We start from the raw sequence: 26,336 nt of genomic DNA, 5'->3' as shown, positions 1-26,336 counted from the left end.
CCTGCTCCTTCTGTTCCCAGCAACTGGTTATAGACAGTGTGATGAATAGAAGTGCTGCTGGGAGCTCTCTCAGGTCACCTGTGGCTGCTGCACCTGGCAGTAGCTGGGAGCTCTCTCAGGTCACCTGTGTCTGCTGCACCTGGGAGTAGCTGGGAGCTCTCTCAGGTCACCTGTGACTGCTGCACCTGGGAGTAGCTGGGAGCTCTCTCAGGTCACCTGTGGCTGCTGCACCTGGGAGTAGCTGGGAGCTCTCTCAGGTCACCTGTGACTGCTGCACCTGGGAGTAGCTGGGAGCTCTCTCAGGTCACCTGTGACTGCTGCACCTGGGAGTAGCTGGGAGCTCTCTCAGGTCACCTGTGACTGCTGCACCTGGGAGTAGCTGGGAGCTCTCTCAGGTCACCTGTGACTGCTGCACCTGGGAGCCCTCTCAGACTCCATGTGACTGCTGCACTCTTCCATGGAACAGTTACCTGCTCTGCCTCATGATGTTGCCATGAGTAGCCTTAACAAGGATGTAGTGGACATCGTAGAGCACGTTGAGGAAGTCCTCCCGTGACACAGCTCTGCTTGGCCTTGGCTCATCTCCATAATGTCTCCAGGTGAAATCTGCTGCCTGGGACAGAGTCCTGTTGACACCTGGCTGATCCTGGTGGTACTCCCAGGGTGCAGTGGCTCTGCCTCTCTGGTCAGCACCGTAGTATTCCCAGCCATGCTGAAAAACAGCAGACAACCCCAGATTATTCCCAGTCTGAAAAGAACCAGGTGCTAGGGGGAGGAGGGGGAAAGGCAGCCAGAAACATTACCTCTGTCATCTCTATCTCATGCCTTGTCAGCTGCCCAATGAGAGGGGCAGCCATGTGGCGGACAAGGACTCTGGTGTGGGTTGGAGGTCCACCTCTCATGATGACTTGGGGGTAGTAAGTAGTGAACCCTGTCTCTTCTCGTGCTTCAAAGTAGATGGCATATTTCAGTCTCCCTCCGTAAGCAGTCAGCTAACAAAGCAAAACACAAAGGACAAAGAGAAAGCTCAGTTTGAGTTAGCTAGAGAGAAAATCCTGGCCAGAAATAAGAGCTGGATGGACCCAGCAGCTGTGAGGGGTCTGAAGAGCTCATCCATGGGAGAATGTGCAGGGTTCTGCACTTTGGCCACAACAACCCCAAGCAGCACTACAGGCTGGGGATTGAGTGGCTGGAATGCAGCCAGGAGGAAAGGGACCTGGGGGTGCTGGTAGATAGTAGGCTGAAGATGAGGCAACAGTGTGCCCAGGTGGGCAGGAGAGCCAATGGCATCCTGGGCTGGCTCAGGAGCAGTGTGGGCAGCAGGACAAACCCTATGTGAAGAGGCTGAGAGAGCTGGGGTTGTTTAGCCTGGAGAAGAGGAGGCTCAGGGGTGCCCTCATTGCTGTCTACAACTACCTGAAGGGACATTGTAGCCAGGTGGGGTTGGTCTCTTCTCCCAGGCAAGCAGCAATAGAACAAGGGGACACAGTCTCAAGCTGTGCCAGGGCAGGTTCAGGCTGGATGTTAGGAGGAAGTTGTTGTCAGAGAGAGTGATTGGCATTGGAATGGGCTGCCCAGGGAGGTGGTGGAGGCACCGTCCCTGGAGGTGTTCAAGCCAAGCCTGGATGAGGCACTTAGTGCCATGGTCTGGTTGACTGGATAGGGCTGGGTGCTAGGTTGGACTGGATGATCTTGGAGGTCTCTTCCAACCTGGTTGATTCTATGATTCTATGATTCTGTGAATAGCAGCACAGCAGAGCAGCCAGGCTGGTGAAGGGTCTGGAACACAAGTCCTGTGAGGAGCAGCTGAGGGAACTGGCATTGTGTACTGCTCAGAAGAAGAGGCTGAGGGGAGACTTCATAGCCCTCTGCAACTATCTCAGAGTAGACTGGGGTAAGGGGAGTCTGTCTCTCCTCACATGCAGGACAATGGCCTCAAAGCCACAGCCTGAGGTGCAAGTTGGAGATGAGGAAACTTTTCTTTGCTGCAAGAGTGGACAGAGACTGGAACAGGCTGCCCAGGGAGGTGGTGGAGTCCCCATCCCTAGAGATGTCTAAAAGGCATCTGGATGAGGAACTTATGGACAGGGTCTAAAAGCTGAGGGAGCTGGGGGGGGTGCAGCCTGCAGCAGAGGAGGCTCAGGGCAGAGCTCATTGCTGTCTGCAGCTGCCTGCAGGGAGGCTGTAGCCAGGTGGGGTTGGGCTCTGCTGCCAGGCAGCCAGGGACAGAACAAGAGAACACAGCCTCAAGCTGTGCCAGGGCAGGTTCAGGCTGGATGTTAGGAAGAAGTTCTTCACAGCAAGAGTGATTGGCATTGGGATGGGCTGCGTGGGGAGGTGGTGGAGTCCCCATCCCTGAGGGTGTTTAAAAGGAGATTGAATGAGTCATTTGGTGCCAGGGTATAGGCAATTAGAAGGTGTTGGGGGCTAGGTTGGACTCAATGATCTTGAAGGTCTTTTCCAGGCTGGTTAATTCTGTGGTTCTGTGTGTAGAGGGAGATGTTAGGTTATGGCTGGACTTGCTGATCCTAAGGTCTTTTCCAGCCAGGTGACTCTGTGAGTCTAGGAAAAGGCAATTTTCATTTAAAGCAGAGAGAAATGAAAAGTTACAAGGGACTTATTTTAAATGAATGCAGCTTAATTTTTTCCCAGTAACATTTCCAGGGGGAAAATCCTGCATGAGCCTGTCTGTAAATATCTATTTCCTTAAGCAGTGTCTATGTAACAGAGCTGTGAGTTTCCAAGCTGACTGAGCAAATAGAGTTTAATAATGGGATGGGATGGCAAATATTTGCTTCAGAAGTGTCTGATGACATGCTCAATGGAAGGGAAGCCAGCAAGGGCCTGCACTTAGGTCAGGGAAACCCTTGGTGTCAGTCCAGGCTGGGGGATGATGAGGTTGAGAGCAGCCCTGAAGAGAAGGACTTGGGGGTGCTGGTGGGGGAGAAGCTGCATGGAAGCCAGCAATGGGCACTGGCAGCACAGAAGGCCAAGGGCAGCCTGGGCTGCATCCAAAGCAGTGTGGGGAGAGATGGAGAGAGGGGATCCTGCCCCTCTGCTCTGCTCTGGGGAGACCTCCCCTGCAGGGTTGGGGTCAGCTATGGGCCCCCAACACAAAAAGGACATAGACTTGATGAAGAGGGTCCAGATGAGGGCTGTGAAGATGATAAGAAGTCTGGAGAGCCTCTGCTGTGGGGACAGGCTGAGAAAGATGGATCTGTTCAGCCTGGAGAAGGTTCTGGGGAGAACTTAGAGCTGCATTTCAATATCAGAAGGGGGAGGACAGGCTGGGGAGGGACTGTTCAGAAGGGCCTGTGGGGATAGGATGAGGGCAATGGTTTGAAACTGGAGCAGGGCAGGTTTAGGTTGGACATCAGGAGGAAGTTCTGCACAATGAGAGTGGGGAAATACTGGAACAGGCTGCCCAGGGATGTGGCTGAGGCCCCAGCTCTGGAGACCTTCAAGCCCAGACTCGATGCACCCTTGGCAGCCTGCTGTAGCTGGAGCTGTCCCTGCTGGCTGCAGCGGCGTAGGACCAGATGACCTGTGAGGGTCCCTTCCCACCCAGTGCACTGTGTGAAGCTGTGAGAAAAGGCATTGCAGAGCACAGGTGAAAGGTCAAAAGAGATCTGCAAACCCCTGCCAGCACCCAGGGCAATATTCTGTGTACCTTTCGTCCCTCAAACTGCTCGGGAAGTCTCCAGTAGACAGGCTCTGAGTGCAGCTCCCGCATCACCACTTCGATGTCTGCTACGATCTCAGGAGGCTGGAAGGCAACCCCTGTGAGGGTGCTGCGCTGCAGCTTCTCATCCACCAGAGGCAGAACCATCTGCTCTGGCTTCAAGGTCACCTGTGACATTCAAAACACATCAAGAAGAAAAATCAAGCCTGGAAGTGTTGCAATCCCAGCTCGTTAAAGAAGTTATTTCTAGGAGAGACTTTTGAGGCTGTGAGGGAGTGGCAGGAGTGGGGGGAATGGAGCAAAGCTGGAGGTGGGGAGAGTGAGGCTGGAGGTGAGGAGGAAGTTGTTGAGCAGGAGAGTGGTGAGAGGCTGGAATGGGTTGCCCAGGGAGGTGGTTGAGGCCCCATGGCTGGAGGTGTTTGAGGCCAGGCTGGCTGAGGCTGTGTGCAGCCTGCTCTAGGGTAGGGTGTCCCTGGGCATGGCAGGGGGTTGGAACTGGCTGCTCCTTGTGGTCCCTTCCAACCCTGCCTGATTCTGTGATTCTATGATTTCATTTCACATCATGAGCAGCTTGTGACCAAACACTCTGCCTGGGGGCTGCAAGAAAGCTGGGGAAGGACTTTTTAAGGTGTCAGGTAATGACAGGACTGGGGGGATGGAGCAAAACTAGAAGTGGGTAGATTCAGATTGGATGCTAGGAAGAAGTTTTTCACCATGATGGTGCTTAGACCCTGGCACAGGTCGCCCAGGGAGGTGGTAGAAGCCTGATCATAGAATCATCTCAGTAAAGTAACTAGGATTTCTTACAGGGGAATCATAGAATCAAGCAGGTTGGAAGAGAGCTCCAAGCTCATCCAGTCCAACCTAGCACCCAGCCCTATCCAGTCAACCAGACCATGGCACTAAATGCCTCATCCAGGCTTTGCTTGAACACCTCCAGGGACGGTGCCTCCACCACCTCCCTGGGCAGCCCATTCCAATGCCAATCACTCTCTCTGCCAACAACTTCCTCCTAACATCCAGCCTAGACCTGCCCTGGCACAACTTGAGACTGTGTCCACTTGTTCTGTTGCTGGTTGTCTGGGAGAAGAGACCAACCCCACCTGGCTGCATTCTCCCTTCAGGTAGTTGTAGACAGCAATGAGCTCTGCCCTGAGCCTCCTCTGCTGCAAGCTGCACACCCCCAGCTCCCTCAGCCTCTCCCCATAGGGTTTATGTTCCAGGCCCCTCCCCAGCCTTGTTGCCCTTCTCTGGACATGTTCCAGCACCTCAACATCTCTCTTGACTTGAGGGGCCCAGAACTGGAAGCTACTGCTCAGCAAGCTTAATAAGACAAAATACAACATTGCAAAGACAGAATAGCTCTTGACCCTTCTCTCCTTCTCCTGTTCCTTGCTTACCATCTTTTCCACTCTTAGTACAAGATCTTACTGTTCTTTACCCTGCTAAGTACCTAACTGCCTAATAATATATATCTTAATGTCTTGTGTGATTCAACCCAAAATATCATAATGTATTTTTCTCTCTCTCAGATTTGAAAGCTTCAGGATCAGACAAGTCCTTAGATGCAAGCTCAGGGTGCAGACAGATTTCCAAATGGATTTAGATTCACAATATGCTTGCAGGTTTTCCAAACATACTACTGATAAGCAGAATGGAAATCTTACTGATCCCTGGAAGCTTTTAAGGCCAGGCTGGATGTGGATCTGAGCCACATGAGGTGTCCCTGCCCATGGCAGGGGGGTTGGAAGTAGATGATCCTTGAGGCCCCATCCAGCCCTGACAGTTCTGTGATTCTGGGACTGTTCCATCAGGTATAAACTGTGACTTTTGCACCCTCTTGTCCTGTTACCAAAGAACACTTTAGCACTGGTTCCAATGGTTTTATCAGGAGCCACCTTCTGGAGGGACTTTGAAGACTTTCAAGAGTTAATGGGCACAAGATCAAACATGAGAAGCTCCATCTAAACACGAGAAGAAACTTTGCTGTGAGGGTGCTGGAGCCCTGGAGCTCAGAGAGGTGGTGGAGTCTCCATCTCTGAAGACTTTAACAGCCTGCCTAGATGTGTTCCTCTGTGCCTTGCCCTGGGCGATCATGCCTTGGCAGGGGGCTTGGACTCGATGATCTCTGGAGGTCCCTTCCAACCCCTACCATTCTGTGACTCTGTGAAGACCTACTTGGATGTGTTCCTGTGTGACCTGCCCTAGGTGACCCTGCTTTGGCATGGGGCTTGGACTCAATGATCTCCAGAGCTCACTTCCAACCCCTACCATTCTGTGACTCTATGAAGACCTACATGGAGGTGTTCCTGTGTGCCCTGCTCTAGGTGATCCTGCTTTGGCTTGAGGGTTGGACTCAATGATCTCCAGAGCCCCCTTCCAACCCCTACCATTCTGTGACTCTGTGAAAACCTACCTGGATACAGAATCACAGAATCATAGAATCAAGCAGGTTGGAAGAGACCTCCAAGCTCATCCAGTCCAACCTAGCACCCAGCCCTGGCCAAGCAACCAGACCATGGCACTAAGTGCCCCAGCCAGGCTTTTCTTAAACATCTCCAGGGATGGTGCCTCCACCACCTCCCTGGGCAGCCCATTCCAATGTTCCTGTGTGCCCTGCCCTAGGTGACCCTGCTTTGGCATGGGGCTTGGACTCAATGATCTCCAGAGCTCACTTCCAACCCCTACCATTCTATGACTCTGTGAAGACCTACATGGATGTGTTCCTGTGTGCCCTGCTCTAGGTGATCCTGCTTTGGCTTGGGGGCTGGGCTAAATGATTTCCAGAGCTCCCTTCCAACCCCTACCATTCTGTGACTCTATGAAGACCTACCTGGAGGTGTTCCTGTGAGCCCTGCCCTAGGTGACCCTGCTTTGGCTTGGGGGTTGGACTCAATGATCTCCAGAGCTCCCTTCCAACCCCTACCATTCTGTGACTCTATGAAAACCTACCTGGATATAGAATCATAGAATCATAGAATCAAGCAGGTTGGAAGAGACCTCCAAGATCATCCAGTCCAACCTATCCCCCAGCCCTATCCAGTCAACCAGACCATGGCACCAAGTGCCTCATCCAGTCTTTTCTTAAACATCTCCAGGGATGGTGACTCCACCACCTCCCTGGGCAGCCCATTCCAGTGTTCCTGTGTGCCCTGCCCTAGGTGATCCTGCTTTGGCTTGGGGGTTGGACTCAATGACCTCCAGAGGTCCCTTCCAACTCCTACCCTTCTGCAATTCTGTGAAGACCTACCTGGAGGTGTTCCTGTGTCACCTGCCCTAGGTGACCCTACTTTGGCTTGGGGGTTGGACTCAATGATCTCCAGAGCTCACTTCCAACCCCTACCATTTCTATGAAAACCTACCAGGATGTGTTCCTGTGTGCCCTGCCCTAGGTGACCCTGCTTTGGCATGGGGGTTGGACTCAATGACCTCCAGAGGTCCCTTCCAGCCCCTACCCTCCAGCAGGCCATCTCCAGAATGTTACTGAGGATATTTTCCTGCTGCTGTTTCAGACCTGGGTCTCTCCTGTTCAGACTGAGAGAAACCTACCTTAGGCAGAAGCACACTTCTCACCATCACTGATTACACACCAGTGGGGCTGTGGAACATAGTGCCTGATCCTTTGGGACTTTTAAGGCATATCCAAGCTAAGTGTTCTCCAGGCAACACGCAGAGAGTGAGGGCTTAGGGCTTCTGCAACTCTAAATTCAGCTTTACTGACAACTGTAAGGAGGACACTTAGACACTTGTCATCTGCTTAGCCTTGTTGAAAGTGTCTCAATAGCATGATACAGAAATCAGTCCTTAGATGAAGAACTGTAGTAAGAGCCTCAGTAATTCTGTGCTGATGGAAGTACCACAGGAAGTGAGGGAACAATTGCAAGGGGCTGGGATCAAAATTGCTTTCCCCTCAAGAGTGAGGAGAACAAAGCAAGCAAGTGCAGAGTCATATCCTCAACACTCACCCCCTCAACAGGCTGTTCACCAGAGAGGGATCAGGGAACAAGGAAACAGCCAAGGCCTGCAGTGGGCTTTAAGCCTCTTGGCATTTCCATCCACAGCAGCATCTAAGGACTGATCAGACATGGAAGCTTTCCTAATGCTGCCAGCCCTGAGTCAGTTGCTGTCATGTCCATAATTCACTGTTTATTACTTTAGACATCAAGAAATGCTGCTCTGCTCTTGAGACCCCACCATGAACACCTAAAGAAGGACACAGAGCTGCTGGAGAGAGGCCAGAGGAGGCCACAAAGGGGACCCAAGGGATGGAGTGCAGGCTGAGGGAGTTGGGACTGTGCAGCTTGCAGAGGAGAAGACTCCAGGGGGACCTTAGAGCTGCTGCCAGTGCCTGAAGGGATCCTACAGGAAGGCTGCAGAGGGACTTGTCCTTAGGGTGCCTAGAGACAGGCCAAGGGGGAATGGTTTGAAGCTGAGGCAGAGCAGGGTCGGACTGGAGCTGAGGAAGAAGTTCTTCAGTACAAGGGTGGTGAGACAGTGGAATAGGTTGCCAGGGGGGTTGTGGATGTCCCCTCCCTGGCCAGGTTGGACGAGGCCTTGAGCAGCTGAGTCAAGTTGAGAGGTGTCCCAGCTGGAGCAGACCTTTCCAGCTTTTCCATCCGTCTGATGGATTCTGCCCTCCCTCTCCTGGATTTAAATGCAGCTTCAACAAGCTCTTTAAAAAAATCAATACCAAACCCAAGAAGAAACAGATCAGTTGAACCATGGGAGATCTCTGCTGGACCACAAGCATCTGGGACCCCTGAACACACCTGGCTAAACTGCATTTTCCTCTGCACTGGACAGTCTGAAGCTCCAGTTTGACAGGGTGCTGGGCCAGTGCATTGCTGTGCTGCTATTACATTGAAAGGCTGGACCAGATGATGCTTGGAGTCCCTTCCAACTTGGCACTGAGTGATTCTGTGCAGCTGTGTACTGTGCAGCAGTGATTATGGACTGTATAATATCCCCACATGGCCAGCTTGTCCTCTCCTGGGTTTTAGTAGCCTTCCTCCAGCTTGATGCCAGCTATCCTCTCACTGCATTTCTTACCTACTTATTTAACACCTTGACCCTGCTTGGCTAATGGAGCACACTGCTCTCTCCACTTCTAGAGGACACAGAGGAAAATGATTGCTTAAATGTTTGGCATTTTCTAGCTACCTCTCAGTGCCTGACTAAAAGATGCCAGCAGGAAACAACATTATCACATTACATGGCTCAGCAGTTGCCTACTCACCCACATGCGCACCAGCCCCTTTGCCTCGCTGCACTGCGTGCTCATGCCAAAGCAATAGCAGCTGCTGCAGCCAAGTGGGTTCTTGGCAGAGAGGCCAAATGCACCAGGCTTGCACCTGTCACAGTGGACACCTTCCACATTCACCTGCAAGAGAAAGAACATTTAAAAGGAATGAAAATGCAATCACATGAAAAGGCAAGATGCAGCAAAGCTGGAGGTGGGGAGATGCAGGCTGGACAGCAGGAGGGAGTTCTTCACCATGGAGTGGTGAGAGCCTGGAATGGGTTGCCCAGGGAGCTGGTTGGAGTGTCTCTGGAGGTATCACACAGTATCACAGTATCACAGTATCAGCAAGGTTGGAAGAGACCTCACAGGTCATCAAGTCCAACCCTTTAGCACAGAGCTCAAGGCTAGACCATGGCACCAAGTGCCACGTCCAGTCCTGCCTTGAACAGCTCCAGGGACGGCGACTCCACCACCTCCCCGGGCAGCCCATTCCAGTGTCCAATGACTCTCTCAGGGAAGAACTTTCTCCTCACCTCCAGCCTAAATCTCCCCTGACACAGCCTGAGGCTGTGTCCTCTCGTTCTGGTGCTGGCCACCTGAGAGAAGAGAGCAACCTCCTCCTGGCCACAACCTCCCCTCAGGTAGTTGCAGACAGCAATAAGGTCTGCCCTGAGCCTCCTCTTCTCCAGGCTAACCAATCCCAGCTCCCTCAGCCTCTCCTCGTAGGGCTGTGCTCAAGGCCTCTCCCCAGCCTCGTTGCCCTTCTCTGGACACGCTCAAGCATCTCAATGTCCCTCCTAAACTGGGGGGCCCAGAACTGAACACAGCACTCAAGGGGTGGTCTGAGCAGTGCAGAGTCCAGGGGCAGAATGACCTCCCTGCTCCTGCTGACCACACCATTCCTGATGCAGGCCAGGATGCCACTGGCTCTCTTGGCCACCTGGGCACACTGCTGGCTCCTGTTCAGGTGGGTATCAATCAGCACCCCCAGATCCCTTTCTGTCTGGCTGCTCTCAGCCACTCTGACCCCAGCCTGTATCTCTGCATGGGGTTGTTGTGGCCATGGGGTGTTTAAGGCCAGGCTGGCTGAGGCTGTGGGCAGCCTGCTCTAGGGTAGGGTGTCCCTGGGCATGGCAGGGGGGGTGGAACTGGCTGCTCCTTGTGGTCCCTTCCAACCCTGACTGATTCTATGATTCTAAGGTTCACGCTGACCTCGTAGCGAGAGAGAGAAAACCACTCAGGAATGACAGCAACAGTGTGCAGAAAGAAATAATAATCATCACAAAGAAACACCCAAGGAACTTTCCAGCTTCTCATCCTGTGTGTATGCAAACAGACACAGTTAATGCCATTGAGGCACTGGCATTTGCTGAGAAGCTCTGAGCAAAGGGTGCTGCTTTCACACTGACAGCAAATGCCACTTTGGGCCTGAGCTGCTCAGTAACTGATTGGTAAGCTAAGAAGAAGGAAGTCCTGCTGAAACTGCCAGGGCTAATGCAGCCTTTTGTTGAACAGGAATTAGCTCTGACAAGCTAAACCCTTGAAGGTGGAGGGCTAAACGTTGCTGCTGTGCAATAGATTTTAAGGCAAAGGCTGGGGAGCCAAAGCTTTCCCCTCCTCCTGATTGCTTTCCACCTGATTGAGCAGCATTAACAGGGCTGCAGTGTTTCCCTGCTGTAATGGCAATGCTTTCATTTCCACTTTTCAATTAGTCCAAATAAAAAGCTGCAGCAGCTAGGGCTAGTTACACAACCATTTAGGCAGAGCCTTTCAAATCCAGCTCACACCCAGACTGAGGCTTCTAATGAGCAATGACCACCATGAGAGCCCTGCTTGGCTTTTCCTGCCCCTCCACTTTTCTCTCATGAGAGTAATGTGAAGAAGGCAATCTAAACAAATTCCACTTGCCAAAGCTAATACAAGGAACCAACATGATGAGTGTTTTTAAGCCTCCTCTGCACATGTAACTATCAGTAAATACACACTCAGATTTTCATAGAATCACAGAATAGCTCAGGTTGGAAGAGACCTTAGAGACCATCTACACCAACCCCCGCCCCTGCCATGGGCTGCAACACCTCTCTTCTAGACTCAGCTGCTCAAGGCCTCCTCCAAGCAGCCCTTGAACACCCCCAGGGAGGAGGCATCCAGAACCTCCCTGAGCAACCTGTTCCATTGTCTCACCATCCTTGTACTGGAGAGCTCCAGTCTAGCCCTGCTCTCCCTCAGCTTCAAACCATCCTCCCTTGTCCTGTCTCTAGACACCCTCAGGAAATGTCCCTCTGCAGCCTTCCTGCAGGATCCCTTCAGGCACTGGCAGGCAGCTCTAAGGTCTCCCTGGAATCTTCTCTTCTCTAGACTGCACAGTCCCAGCTCCCTCAGCCTGTCCTCACAGCAGAGCTGCTGCAACCCTTGGATCATCCTTGTGGGCTCCTCTGGCCTCACTCCAGCAGCTGTGTGTCCTTCTTCTGCTGGGGCCACCAGAACTGGAGGCAGGGTTTGAGCTGGGGTTGCACCAGAGCAAAGGAGCAGGAGCCTCTCTCTTGCTCTGCTGCCCACACTTCTCTCGATGCAGACTCGACTGCCAGGCACAGGGCTCCTGAGCTCTCTGGAAGCTGCTGTCTGCAGCTAGCTCAGCAGGTTGAACTCAGAGCAGTGATCATTTTCTAACAACCCAGCCTCTCCAATGTATAACCCATTGCAGAAAGTTGCACACAAGGGGGAACTCAGGCAGCTCTAGGCTTCAATTCAGCCCTGGATTTAACTTCTGTGGGCAAAAGATAGTAATCAAAAGCACTGACTTTATTCTGCATTACTTGTCCACTTTATGTCATGAACTCTGCATTTCACTTGCTGAGCATTTGGGTTGCATGCAACTGTAGTTTCTTGCCTCTAATGTTTAGCTGACTTTATACTGTTAGCTTTCACCTGCAGAAGCACAGAAGGAACTACATTGGCCTTAAAAAAAACACCAACAAAGAAACATTTCCAGCCAGCAATGCCTTAAGCCCTTTTCTTTCTAATTAGTGCTTCAAGAGCTAAAAGACAGAGACTGACACACTGGAGCTAACCCAGCACAGGGGCATCAGGATGATTAGAGGGATTGGAACACATCATGTACCTTGAAAGGGGCCTGCATAAAGCCAGAAAGCAAACATTTGTGCCACTGCATAGAGACTGTTCTAGGAAGAGACTTAGGGGGTAGGGTGATGAGAAATAGACTGTCAGAAATAAGCAGACCAAGGTAGAGAGCATGGCCCTCAACACAGGTCCCTGACAATCTAATTAAAGTCCTTCCATGTAGCCTGTTCTTTCAACTCAGAGGGAAGGGCTACAAAGATGATCAGGGGACAAGAATGTCTGCCTTAGGAAGAAGGGCTAAGGGGCTTGGGGCATTTTAGTTGGAGACTAAGGGGGGATCTCATCAGTGCTAATCAATACTTAAAGGGTGGATGTCAGAAGGACAGGACCAGGCTTTACTCAGTGGTGTCCAGAGATGGGGCAAGGGGTAACTAGCACAGAATGAGCATAAGAAGTTCCATCTAAACATGAGGAAGGGCTCCTTTAAGGGTGCTTGAGCCCTGGTGCAGGCTGCCCAGAGAGGTTGTGGAGTCTCCATGTCTGCAGATGTTCCTGTGTGACCTGCCCTAGGTGGTCCCACTTTGGCAGGCAAGCTGGACTTGATGATCTCCAGAGGTCCACTTCCCACAGCCACCATTCTGTGATTCTACAAAGTGTCAGCATGTGAAAAAGCAACTGAGAAGCACTCAGGTGTCACACTGCTCCCACAGCAGTTAGCAAAGGCACCATGAGAACCACCACCACCACCTCTCTGCAACAAGCAAGTACCGATAAATGTCTCAGCAGCTCTAAGATCAGCTTTCAGCCTTCACTGTCCTACCTTGCAGCTGCACTGGCCAGTAGCATCGCTGCAGGAGCACTTCTCCATCTCTGCATCACAGCTCTGTGGATCAGTCCCCGCCAGGAGGCACTGACAGGCGACGCAGTGTGGGTAACTCCAGTAGCCTGACCTGCACTCCGTGCATTTATCCCCGGAGAACTCAGGGCGGCAGAAGCAGCAGCCTGTTTTCAAGTCACACTGAGAGCTCAGGGCTCCAACCGGGCTGCAGTCACAGGGCTGAACATGAGAGAAGCAAGGAGAAAATCACAACTGTGTTTCTGTAAAAGCAACCCAAGCACCAAAACAGCACCAAAACACAAAGGCAACTCAGCTCTTTCATGTGTCAATAGATCAACTGCAGCAGTGAGTGTGCACTGCCTGAAGGGAACAGATCTGAGTTAGCAGGGCAGGCATTTACCTTGATTCAACAAGGGTCAACCAATCACACTAAACTACATTTACAACACCATTTCCTTCTTGGACAGATGTTACTTACCAGTGGGAACTTAGGCAGTGAAATCAAGTCTAAAAGGGTCAAGGCCAGGAGGCTACTTTGCAGGCAAAGTTAGCTGAAAAGCTCTAAGTGCTGTCTGAAAAGGACTTTGCATGCAAATCCTCTGCAAGGCACCACCTTGCTATAGCTGGCATTGCTCAGGGGCAGTGGTCCCAGTGGAATCTAGTTCAAGGTTTATTACTCATCCATCAGACCAGTATAGTTGGCACTAACTTTCACTATGAGGGACAGAGATTTAGTCGTGTGGTGTACTGGGGAGTAAATTGGCTCCCAGAATGAGACTTGAATGGGCAGGGAAGGACAGAAATAGGTGAATTTCCAGGGGGGTCTACATATTGGATACAGAAGGCAGCATCAGGGAAAGCAGCAGGCATTGAAAGAACTGAGGGATGCCTCAGTGCTGTTCCTGTGACTGGACTGCAGAATTACCACAGGACATCTGCTGTGACCACTGATGTGACCAGAATCTCATCTGGAGAAGAGCAGCTTATAGAAGCAAACTCTGTGCCACGAGCACAAGCTACCAAAGGACAGAAATAAAGGCTCCAGAGAGACCTTAGAGCAGCCTTCAGGTACCTGAAGGAGGCTACAGGAGAGCTGGAGAGGGACTGTAGACAAGGGCTGGGAGTGACAGGACGAGGGACAATGGCTTTGAGCTGGGAAAGGGAGAGTGGAGAGGAGGAAGAAATTCTCTAGAGTGAGGGTGGTGAGACACTGGCAGAGGTTTAGGGTGGTGAGACACTGGCACAGGTTGGGGGTGGTGAGACACTGGCACAGGTTGAGGGTGGTGAGACACTGGCACAGGTTGAGGGTGGTGAAACACTGGCACAGGTTGCCCAGGGAGGTTGTGGAGCACAGAAGCACCCAATGTGATCTTTGATCACATTGGGTGCTTCTGTGCTCCACAACCTCCCTGGAGGTGTTCAAAGCCACCTTGGATGAGGCCTTGAGCATCCTGGCTAGTGGGATGTGTCCCTGCCCATGGCAGGGAGGTTGGGACTTGCTAATCTTTAGTGTCCCTCCTGACCCAACCCATTCTATGATAGACATAGAGAGGCTTGCTGAAACTGAGGCCACAGAGGAGGGAAATGTGGGTTGTGTTTCTAAGCAAATCTGTTCATCCCATGAGCATTTAGAGCACCTCTCTTGTGACCTAGAAAGACCTTCTGTAGTGAAGGTCAATCTTTCCTGAACACCAGGAGCTCTGTTTCACTACTGGCTGAACATGAGCCAGCAGTGTGCCCAGGTGGCCAAGAGAGCCAGTGGCATCCTGGCCTGCATCAGCAATGGTGTGGCCAGCAGGAGCAGGGAGGTCATTCTGCCCCTGTACTCTGCACTGCTCAGACCACACCTTGAGTGCTGTGTTCAGTTCTGGGCCCCCCAGTTTAGGAGGGACATTGAGATGCTTGAGCATGTCCAGAGAAGGGCAACGAGGCTGGGGAGAGGCCTTGAGCACAGCCCTACGAGGAGAGGCTGAGGGAGCTGGGATTGGTTAGCCTGGAGAAGAGGAGGCTCAGGGGAGACCTCATTGCTGTCTGCAACTACCTGAGGGGAGGTTGTGGCCAGGAGGAGGTTGCTCTCTTCTCTCAGGTGGCCAGCACCAGAACGAGAGGACACAGCCTCAGGCTGTGCCAGGGGAAATTTAGGCTGGAGGTGAGGAGAAAGTTCTTCCCTGAGAGAGTCATTGGACACTGGAATGGGCTGCCCGGGGAGGTGGTGGAGTCGCCGTCCCTGGAGCTGTTCAAGGCAGGACTGGACGTGGCACTTGGTGCCATGGTCTGGCCTTGAGCTCTGTGCTAAAGGGTTGGACTTGATGAGCTGTGAGGTCTCTTCCAACCTTGGTGATACTGTGATCCTGTGATACTCCTTGACTACTACCTAACACAAGAAAGACTTCTGCCAGGAGAATCTTATGCCACAGGGAACATTAGAACTTGGGAGGCCACATCTTGATTCCTGGGTTCAGTTTTGGGTCCCTCACTGCAATAAAGACATTGAGGTGCTGGAGTGTGTCCAGAGAAGGGCAACAAAGGTGGGGAAAGGTCTGGAGAGCAGAGCTGGGGAGGAGCAGCTGAGGGAGTTTAGTGTGGAGAAGAGGAAGCTGAGGGGAGACTTCATTGCTCTCTGCAGCTCCCTGAAAGGAGGCTGGAGCCAGGTGGGGGTTGGTCTGTGTGGTGACAGAAGGAGAGGAAATGGCCTGGAATTATGCCAGGGGAGGGTTAGGTGAGGAAAAATGTCTTAGGTGAGGAAATGTTAGATAATTTAGATGAGGATTAGATGAGGAAAAACGTCTTTGGTGCAAGAGTGGTCAGGGCTTGGCACAGGCTGCCCAGGGAGGTGTCCCCATCCCTGGAGGTGTTCAACAAACCTGTGGCCATGGCACTTGGGGACACGGTTTAATGGCCATGGTGATGCTGGGTTGCTGGTTGGACTGGGAGATCCCAGAGGGCTTTGCCAACCCAAACAATTCCCAGATTCTGTGACAAAGCTTGGAAAGCAAATTGCTCCCCACACCCTGGAGCAGCTTGGTGTGCCACAGCAAATCCTAAATACCCATCAGATAGTTTGGTTTGTGAGCAAGCAGCTTGGAGCACTGCTCTTTATTTCCCTGAGTTTGGACAGCCCTGGAGATCTCCTGCAGAGTGCAAGGCAGGAGATTCACATCTCACTTTGCAGGAATTAGCTGCTGCAGCCTGAAAGAGATGTGGGCTGATAGATCATTATTAATTTAGATGGTGCCACAGAGCTGTCATCCTAATGTGCAAGCATAAAAGACAATCAGAGAACACACTCCAGACTTCAAACAGAGGTCTTCAACCTCATTAAGCTGGTTTCAGAAGCCAAGAGCCTGTATCACAGTGGCACAGCAGAGGTTTCACAGGAGGAGTGTTCCATAAATGCAAAAAGGAAATCATTCTCAGTAATTAGTTTGCAGCCTGAGCTACATGACAAACAGCCTGTTCAAGAAAGAGCCTTAATGGTCTATGACCATGTTCAGACAAGGCTCAGATTGCTGGAGTAATTGCAGCAGTCCTCTGAATCCCTCAGCTCCAGCCAGAGCAGCAGAGAGGAAAGGGCATTTCCACTGCACAAGATGCTCACTGCCAACAGCTTTCAACCTTAGCTGAATACTGCTCCCCTTAAGTGAAGGGCAGGACATCAGCAACAGCTTGCATGGACTCTGACATACTGTTACTGCCTTTCTTCTCCTTTTCACAGAACCATAGAATCAACCAGGTTGGAAGAGAGCTCCAAGCTCATCCAGTCCAACCTAGCACCCAGCCCTGGCCAAGCAACCAGGCCATGGCACTAAGTGCCCCAGCCAGGCTTGGCTTCAACACCTCCAGCCACAGCCACTGCACCACCTCCCTGGGCAGCCCATTCCAGGGCCAATCACTCTCTCTGCCAACAACTTCCTCCTAACATCCAGCCTGAACCTCCCCTGGCACATCTTGAGGCTGTGTCCCCTTGTTCTGTTGCTGGTTGCTTGGCAGCAGAGCCCAACCCCACCTGGCTACAGTCTCCCTGCAGGTGGTTGCAGACTTTCTTCCCTTCTGGTTGCTTTTTAACTCTGTGTCAAACACTGGAAAAAGGAGTTTAAGGCTAAGAAGGTTTATTTCCCCTCCAAGAACTTAGGAAGCCAGCACACTTTACACCTAAAGGTGGCTGCTTACTTCACTGACTTCTATGCACAAGTTGAAGCTCCCCTTGGGTCAGCTTCCAGTACAAGTCTCCACTGGTACCACAGTTAGGGCCAAAGTAAGTTTGTTCTGTAAAGGCACTGTCAGGTCCCTGTAACTCTACAGCTAAGCAGTGCTGTGTGCTCCCCAGGGCTCAGTGCTGGGCCACTCCTGACTCACATCTTTAGCAATCATCTGGATGAGGGAACTGAGGCACCCTCAGTAAGTTTGCAGATGGCACTAAATTGGGTGGCAGTGTGGATCTGCTGGAGGGCAGGAAGGCTCTGTGAAGGCACCTGGACAGGCTGGATCAGTGAGGGCAGTGTATGAGGTTCAGCAAGGCCATGAGCCAAGTCCTGCACTTGGGTCACAACAAGCCCATGAACGCTCCAGGCTTGGGGCAGAGTGACTGGAAACTGCCCAGCAGAGAAAGACCTGGTGCTGGCTGAGAGCCATCTGAACATGAGCCAGCAGTGTGCCCAGGTGGCCAAGAAGGCCAACAGCATCCTGGCCTGGATCAGCAATGGTGTGGCCAGCAGGAGTAGGAAAGTGATTGTGGCCCATACTCGGCAATGGTGAGGCCACATCTTGAGTTCAGGTTTGGGGCCCTGGGAGTGTGTCCAGAGACAGGCAGCAAAGCTGGGGAAGGGTCTGGAGAACAGAGCTGCTGAGGAGATGCTGAGGGAGCTGGGGGTGTTCAGCCCAGGTAAGAGGAGGCTGAGGGGAGACCTCATTGCTCTCCACAACTTCCTGAAAGGAGGCTGCACTGAGCTGGGGGTTGGGCTCTTCTCCCTCTATCAGGTGATGGGATGGGAGGAAATGGCCTGAAATGGTGCTGGGGAGGGTTAGGTTGGAGATGAGGAAGAATTCCTTTGGTGCAAGAGTGGTCAGGGATTGGCACAGGCTGCCCAGGGAGGTAGGTGGTGGAGTCCCCATCCCTGGAGGTGTTCAAGAAACCTTTGGCCACGGCACTGTGGGACATGGTTTAGTGGCCATGGTGGGGTTGGGCTGATGGTTGGACTGGATGATCCCAGAGGTCTTTTCCAACTGTGATTCTCTGGCTGGACAGTGCTGTGGTGTTCTCCTCAACCCCACTGAACACAGCTACAAGAAACCAGGCTCAAGGAGGACACTGACTCAGTGTGGCAGCAGCGCGGGTAGGCTGTGAGGAGTCTCAGGCTGCCTACCTGCGACAGCAGATCTGTGGTGCTCAGTTGTTAAGGGCTAACCCCTCCTGGGAGGCGGTCTGGAACCTGACCCCAGGAGCAAGGCTTAGCCCACTCCCACCTCCTGTCTGCAACACTACAGGTGACAAACAGTATTGCAGTATCCCAGTATCATCAGGGTTGGAAGAGACCTCACAGATCATCCAGTCCAACCCTTTAGCACAGAGCTCAAGGCCAGACCATGGCACCAAGTGCCACGTCCAGTCCTGCCTTGAACAGCTCCAGGGACGGCGACTCCACCACCTCCCCGGGCAGCCCATTCCAGTGTCCAATGACTCTCTCAGGGAAGAACTTTCTCCTCACCTCCAGCCTAAATCTCCCCTGGCACAGCCTGAGGCTGTGTCCTCTTGTTCTGGTGCTGGCCACCTGAGAGAAGAGAGCAACCTCCTCCTGGCCACAACCTCCCCTCAGGTAGTTGCAGACAGCAATAAGGTCTGCCCTGAGCCTCCTCTTCTCCAGGCTAACCAATCCCAGCTCCCTCAGCCTCTCCTCGTAGGGCTGTGCTCAAGGCCTCTCCCCAGCCTCGTTGCCCTTCTCTGGACACGCTCAAGCATCTCAATGTCCCTCCTAAACTGGGGGGCCCAGAACTGAACAGAGCACTCAAGGTGTGGTCTGAGCAGTGCAGAGTCCAGGGGCAGAATGACCTCCCTGCTCCTGCTGGCCACACCATTCCTGATGCAGGCCAGGATGCCACTGGCTCTCTTGACCACCTGGGCACACTGCTGGCTCATCTTCAGGTGGGTATCAATCAGCACCCCCAGATCCCTCTCTGTCTGGCTGCTCTCAGCCACTCTGACCCCAGCCTGTGTCTCTGCATGGGGTTGCTGTGGCCAAAGTGTGGCACCCTGCACTTGGAGCTATTGAAGCCATCCCCTTGGACTCTGCCCATCTGTCCAGGCAGTCAAGGTCCTGCTGCAGAGCCCTTCTGCCCTCCAACCCAGCCACATCTGCCCCCAGCTTGGTGTCATCTGCACACTTGCTGATGACTGACTCCATGCCCTCATCCAGGTCATCTATGAAGGTGTTAAAGAGGATGGGGCCCAGCACAGATCCCTGAGGGACACCACTAGTGACAGCTGCCAGCTGGATGTGGCACCATTCACCACCACTTTCTTGGTCCAGCCCTCCAGCCAGTTCCTAACTACTGCAGAACACTGCTCAGCTTGCCACGGGAATGTGGCCAAGGGCCCACAGATCAGTGTGGCCAAAGGCAATGCCACATGGGCTCCAGACCACTCAATGTGAGCTATGCCAGAGACCTTTAGCGACCATTGTGGCTCTCAATCTCTCCCTCAGGGCCACAAGGCACATGCCTACATAATCAGTCAAGGACAACCCACTCCATCAGCACAAGCCGTGCCCTGTTTGCCTCACTAACGAGGTGTCCACCATCTATCCTTGCAGAGATAAGGTGGCCAGCAGCTGCTGGGAACCAAGCTCAGCATCTGCCTGCTGTTATCCTTCCTCACTTTGCATTCCCACAGGAACCTACCCCATGGGAAAGAGGTAAAGCAGAGAGCCACTCACCTTGCAGCCAGTGACGATGTCATGGCCCCAGTGGTTGGGTGCACACCTGTCACACATCTCCCCGACGGTGCCGGCAGGGCAGACGCAGCGCCCGCTGAGGGGGTCGCAGTTGTTGCCAAAGCGGGAGCAGTCACAGGCTGTGTGGCAGGCAGCAAAACACAAAGCAGAGGGAGAGTTACCCTTTGTGTGACACCTGCAGAGCAGAGCCTAAGAGGGCTAAGATCGTCCCACCCAAGCCCTCGCTGCGCAGTGACCTCTCAGCTATCTGTCGATGCAGCGAAGCGGCAAAGGCAGAGCACACCCAGGGAAACTCAAACCAGGAGCAGTGCAGCAGAGGTATCACAGTGTCACAGGATCACAGGATCACAGGATCACCAAGGTTGGAAGAGACCTCACAGATCATCAAGTCCAACCCTTTAGCACAGAGCTCAAGGCCAGACCATGGCACCAAGTGCCACGTCCAGTCCTGCCTTGAACAGCTCCAGGGACGGCGACTCCACCACCTCCCCGGGCAGCCCATTCCAGTGTCCAATGACTCTCTCAGGGAAGTCAGCTGAGGCTGAAGTAACTGCAATGAGGACAGAGTGGGAAAAATCAAGGTATGGGCTGTTAAAGTGCTGAGGCTTCTGAGATGGCTTGAGTGCTGTGTCCAGTTCTGGGCCCCTCAATTCAAGAGAGATGTTGAGGTGCTGGAAGGTGTCCAGAGAAGGGCAGCAAGGCTGGGGAGGGGTCTGGAACATAAACCCTATGAGGAGAGGCTGAGGGAGCTGCGGGTGTGCAGCCTGCAGAAGAGGAGGCTCATAGGTGCCCTCATTGCTGTCTACAACTACCTGAAGGGGCATTGTAGCCAGGTGGGGGTGGCCTCTTCTCCCAGGCAACCAGCAACAGAACAGGGGGACACAGTCTCAAGTTGTGCTGGGGAAAGTATAGGCTGTATGTTAGGAGGAAGTTCTTCACAGCAAGAGAGATTGGCATTGGGATGGGCTGCCCAGGGAGGTGGTGGAGTCCTAATCCCTGAGGGTGTTTAAAAGGAGACTGGCTGGGGCACTTAGTGCCATGGTCTGGTTGATTGGATAGGGCTGGGTCCTAGGCTGGACTGGATGAGCTTGGAGGTCTCTTCCAGCCTGGTTGATTCTGTCATTCTATGATTCTATGGTGTCCTGCCTTTGAGCCCTCCATGCAGGGAGCCTGCAGGGTAATTAACCTCTTTGGCCAGTCTGAGCTGAAATTCCTGCTGCTGCAGGCAGTTCTTTCTTAAGGGGCAGAGTGCTTCAGGTTCTTTCCCCATTCCACTCCCATTTTCCAGATTCCATGTATTTGTAGGCAGGGTATGAGGAAAAGAATTCTTCATACAAAGGATTATCCAGCCCTGGAGCATGCTGCCAAGGGCAGTGGTGGAAATGCTCAAACACATATAAATGTGAAGCCTTCACAGTCTGGAAAACAGAAGGCTCCAGGGAGACCTTTTAGTGCCTGAAGAGGGTCTACAAGAGGGCTGGGGAGGGACTTTTGACAGGGCTGGGAGTGACAGGATGGTCCAAGGACAGTGGCTTTGAGCTGGGAGAGGGGAGATTGAGACTGGAGATAAGGAAGAAATTCTTTAGAATGAGGGTGGTGAGACACTGGCACAGGCTGCCCAGGGAGGTTGTGGCTGCCTCTTCCCTTGAGGGTGGTGAGACACTGGCACAGGTTGCCCAGGGAGGTTGTGGCTGCCCCTTCCTTGAGGGTGGTGAGACACTGGCACAGGCTGCCCAGGGAGGTTGTGGCTGCCCCTTCCTTGAGGGTGGTGAGACACTGGCACAGGCTGCCCAGGGAGGTTGTGGCTGCCCCTTCCTTGAGGGTGGTGAGACACTGGCACAGGCTGCCCAGGGAGGTTATGGCTGCCCCTTCCCTTGAGGGTGGTGAGACACTGGCACAGGCTGTCCAGGGAGGTTGTGGCTGCCCCATCCTTGAGGGTGGTGAGACACTGGCACAGGCTGCCCAGGGAGGTTATGGCTGCCCCTTCCCTTGAGGGTGGTGAGACACTGGCACAGGCTGCCCAGGGAGGTTATGGCTGCCCCTTCCCTTGAGGGTGGTGAGACACTGGCACAGGCTGTCCAGGGAGGTTGTGGCTGCCCCATCCTTGAGGGTGGTGAGACACTGGCACAGGCTGCCCAGGGAGGTTATGGCTGCCCCTTCCCTTGAGGGTGGTGAGACACTGGCACAGGCTGCCCAGGGAGGTTGTGGCTGCCCCTTCCCTGGAGGTGTTCAAGGCCAGGTTGGATGAGGCCCTGAGCAACCTGGGCTGGTGGGAGGTGTCCCTGCCCATGACAAAGGTTTTGGAACTGGATGAGCTTTAAGGTCCCTTCCAACCCAAACCATTCTCTGCTTCTATGCAGAGGGACTTGTGAGGACTGGCTTAATGGCTGGACTTGCTTGCCTGAAAGCTCTTCAGCCAACATGATTCTATGACTCTGTGCCTGGGGAGGACATCAGCAATGTGTCTCTACACAGGGCACTGGGATTCTTTGCAGATTTTATCCAATTACAAGTGCCTTGCATTTGGAAGTGGTTCCAGTAGTGGTTCTTGCTCTTAATGCACTATAAAGAGCTCATTGGTGGCAAATGGAGGGTCAAGGTGTGTCAGTGATATGGGGCACAAGACACCTGATGGCCTGGAGAAGCAGAACTGGTGCATGGTTCAAGAACTGCGTGGCCATGGCACTTGGGGACATGGTTAGATGGGCATGGCAGTGTTAGGTTGGACTTGATGATCTTCCAGCCAAAGCAACTCTGTGATTCTGTGATTATTCTGATTACTTTCATACCAGCATTGCAAAAGCTTCATAAGCAAACTATGGCTCTCTGAGGGAGAATCTCAGTATTTACAGGGCAGTGCACCAGGATGCTGATTGCTGAGGGCTGTGTTTATGTTCATTGCCTCTACTGTATGAAATACTTCAAAACAAAACTAGGGGGGGGGGAAAGAGATGGGCTGAGACAGAACTCCCATCTATAGGCCAGCTAAGAACTTACCTTTATTTCTCCCCATCACTGCTTTCAAAATAAGGTACCAGGCAAAGAAAAGAGCAAGTTTGGCCTCCATCACACCAGGCACAAGACATTTTGCATGCTGCATAAAATCATTTGACACACTGGGGCTTGAAGGTGCTGCAGAATGCAACTCTCCTTGGGAGACTGAGCCTTTGGGCTGTGACAGCTCTTCTCGGGCTGCCCAGGGAGGTGGTGGAGTCCTCATCCCTGGAGGTGTTTACCAGGAGGCACTTAGTGCCAGGGTTTAGTTAATTTGAAGGGTTAGGTGTGTGCTAGTTTGAGCCTAGCTGGGATATTTCAGTGAGAGGAATTAGATGTGGTTCCGTGACGGTGATGCTGTGACTGTGATTCTGTGATTCTGTGACTCTGATTTGAGCTCTGTGCTAAAGGGTTGGACTTGATGATCTGTGAGGTCTCTTCCAACCCTGATGATACTGGGATTCTGTGACTCTGTGATTCTGTGACTCTGTCACTGTGATTCTGTGACTCTTGTGATTCTGTGATTCTGTGACTCTGAATCTGTGATTCTGTGACTATGATTCTGTGACTCTTGTGATTCTGTGACTCTGATTCAGTGACTCTGTCACTGTGATTCTGTGGTTCTTTGACTCTGTGACTATGATTCTGTGACCCTGTGACTCTATGACTCTTGTGATTCTGTGACTCTTGTGATTCAGTGACTCTGTGACTGTGATTCTGTGACTCTGTGACTCTTGTGATTCTGTGACTCTGTGACTGTGATTCTGTGATTCTGTGACTCTTGTGATTCTGTGACTCTGTGACTCTGACTCTGTGACTCTTGTGATTCTGTGACTCTGTGACTCTTGTGATTCTGTGACTCTCTGACTCTTGTGATTCTGTGACTCTGATTCTTGTGATTCTGTGACTCTGTGATTCTTGTGATTCTGTGACTCTGATTCTGTGACTCTGATTCAGTGACTCTGTGACTGTGATTCTGTGATTCTGTGACTCTGATTCAGTGACTCTGTGACTATGATTCTGTGACCCTGTGACTCTGTGACTCTTGTGATTCTGTGGCTCTGTGGTTCTGTGACTCTGTGACTGACTGTGATTCTGCAACTGTGATTCTATGACTGTGGTTCTGTGATTGTGTAACTGTGATTCTATGACTGTGATTCTGTGACTCTCTGATTCTGTGACTCTGTGGTTCTGTGGCTCTGGTTCTGTGACTGTGACTCTGTGACTGTGATTCTATGATTCTGTGACTGTGATTCTATGATTCTGTGACTCTGTGGTTCTGTGACTCTGTGGTTCTGTGGCTCTGGTTCTGTGACTGTGACTCTGTGACTGTGATTCTATGATTCTGTGACTGTGATTCTATGATTCTGTGACTCTGTGGTTCTGTGACTCTGTGGCTCTGTGGTTCTGTGACTCTATGGTTCTGTGACTATGATTCTATGATTCTATGATGCTGTGACTCTGGTTCTGTGACTGTGATTCTATGATTCTGTGACTCTGTGATTCTGTGGTTCTGTGACTGTGGTTCTGTGATTCTGTGACTGTGATTCTATGATTCTATGATGCTGTGACTCTGTGGTTCTGTGATTCTGTGGTTCTGTGACTCTGTGGTTCTGTGATTCTATGACTGTGATTCTATGATTCTGTGACTCTGTGATTCTGTGGTTCTGTGACTGTGGTTCTGTGATTCTGTGACTGTGATTCTATGATTCTATGATGCTGTGACTCTGTGGTTCTGTGATTCTGTGGTTCTGTGACTCTGTGGTTCTGTGATTCTATGACTGTGATTCTATGATTCTGTGACTCTCTGATTCTGTGGTTCTGTGATTCTGTGACTGTGATTCTATGATTCTATGATTCTGTGACTCTCTGATTCTGTGGTTCTGTGATTCTGTGACTGTGATTCTATGATTCTATGATTCTGTGACTCTCTGATTCTGTGGTTCTGTGATTCTGTGACTGTGATTCTATGATTCTATGATGCTGTGACTCTGTGGTTCTGTGACTCTGTGGTTCTGTGATTCTGTGGGCTTCCAGTTCTCACATAAAATGGGTTCAAAAAGGCACAGAGGGGCAGAGAGAGCTGCAGCAAGGTTCCCTGCACTCTTGCTTTTAGCACTATCAAACAGAACATGGAAAAGCACAACGCATGTGTTGCAAGGAGCAGAGACATAGAAATCTCTTTTGTATCCTTGCTGTTAGAATGTCAGAGCTAAGTGATGATGCTTCAGGGTTGGTTTGTTGGGTTTGTTTTTTCTTTTTAAGGCTTTATGTTCTTTTTTATTGCAGAAGGGGAAAAAAAAAACCAAACTCAAATCCTATTCCTTTTTGGATAAATGGTAGATAAAAGAGGTCCAAGATTTTATCTGATAGTTAACTGTCTCTGTGGAATTCATTTTTGTGCACTTCCTTCCTGGCAGGATTGGATAGACTTTTATTAAATTTCTGATTTTCTCTGTGATTCATAATTCAATTCCTTTTTTCCCCCCTTCCTATTTTCTATTTTTTGTCATTTGAAGGCATACATAAAAAGCCTACTAAAAATAAGTGTGTGTGGAGGGAAGAAAAGGCAGCATTTTGAGACCAGAATTGCTCTCCAGCTCTTGTACTAACTTTGGGACTTTTAATAATTGGGTTTTCCTGAATCTCTTTAAGTGCTGTGGCAATCATAGAATCACAGAATCATAGAATCAAGCAGGTTGGAAGAGACCTCCAAGCTCATCCAGTCCAACCTAGCACCCAGCCCTATCCAGTCAACCAGACCATGGCACTAAGTGCCTCATCCAGTCTTTGCTTGAAGACCTCCAGAGACAGTGACTCCACCACCTCCCTGGGCAGCCCATTCCAATGCCAATCACTCTCTCTGACAACAACTTCCTCCTAACATCCAGCCTAGACCTTCCCCAGCACAACTTGAGACTGTGTCCCCTTGTTCCATTGCTGGTTGACTGGGAGAAGAGCCCAACCCCACCTGGCTACAGCCTCCCTGCAGGCAGCTGCAGACAGCAATGAGCTCTGCCCTGAGCCTCCTCTGCTGCAGGCTGCACACCCCCAGCTCCCTCAGCCTCTCCTCACAGGGCTGTGCTCCAGGCCCCTCCCCAGCCTTGCTGCCCTTCTCTGGACACCTTCCAGCACCTCAACATCTCTCTGGAATTGAGGAGCCCAGAACTGGACACAGCACTCAAGGTGTGGCCTGAGCAGTGCTGAGCACAGGGGCAGAAGAATCTCCCTTGTCCTGCTGCCCACACTGCTCCTGAGCCAGCCCAGGATGCCATTGGCTCTGCTGCCCACCTGGGCACACTGCTGGCTCATCTTCAGCCTACTATCTATCCCATTGGCCTCTGCCCACCCATCCAGCCTGGCCAGGTCCCTCTGCAGGGCTCTCCTACCCTCCAACAGCTCCACAGCTGCTCCTAGCTTGGTGTCATCTGCAAACTTACTGATGCTGGACTCAATCCCCTCTAAAACATTAGATGGCCACAGGCAGATGGATTTCTATTGAAAGCAGTGTTTGGATTTACACCACTCTCCCATTTCAGCACTGTTAAACTC

At 51.9% G+C, this 26,336-nt stretch overlaps 1 protein-coding gene across 1 annotated transcript in view; it reads right to left on the bottom strand.

The window, feature by feature from the left end:
* Positions 1-26,336, bottom strand: part of LAMA2 (laminin subunit alpha 2) — a 554,587-nt gene that overhangs the window by 204,373 nt on the left and 323,878 nt on the right. Inside the window, exons 22-27 of the mRNA XM_064170111.1 lie at positions 19,773-19,909; positions 12,826-13,062; positions 8,919-9,062; positions 3,671-3,850; positions 804-992; positions 471-712 (exon numbers count right to left, since the gene is read on the bottom strand). Of these exons, the coding sequence (XP_064026181.1) occupies positions 471-712; positions 804-992; positions 3,671-3,850; positions 8,919-9,062; positions 12,826-13,062; positions 19,773-19,909 (1,129 nt within the window). The remainder of the gene's footprint in view (positions 1-470; positions 713-803; positions 993-3,670; positions 3,851-8,918; positions 9,063-12,825; positions 13,063-19,772; positions 19,910-26,336) is intronic.

This window comes from Pogoniulus pusillus, chromosome 33, assembly GCF_015220805.1.
Source record: "Pogoniulus pusillus isolate bPogPus1 chromosome 33, bPogPus1.pri, whole genome shotgun sequence".
Classification (NCBI taxonomy): Eukaryota; Metazoa; Chordata; class Aves; order Piciformes; family Lybiidae; genus Pogoniulus; species Pogoniulus pusillus.
The sequence above is the reverse complement of the archived record's forward strand: the minus strand, read 5'-3'. Positions and strand labels throughout refer to the sequence as shown.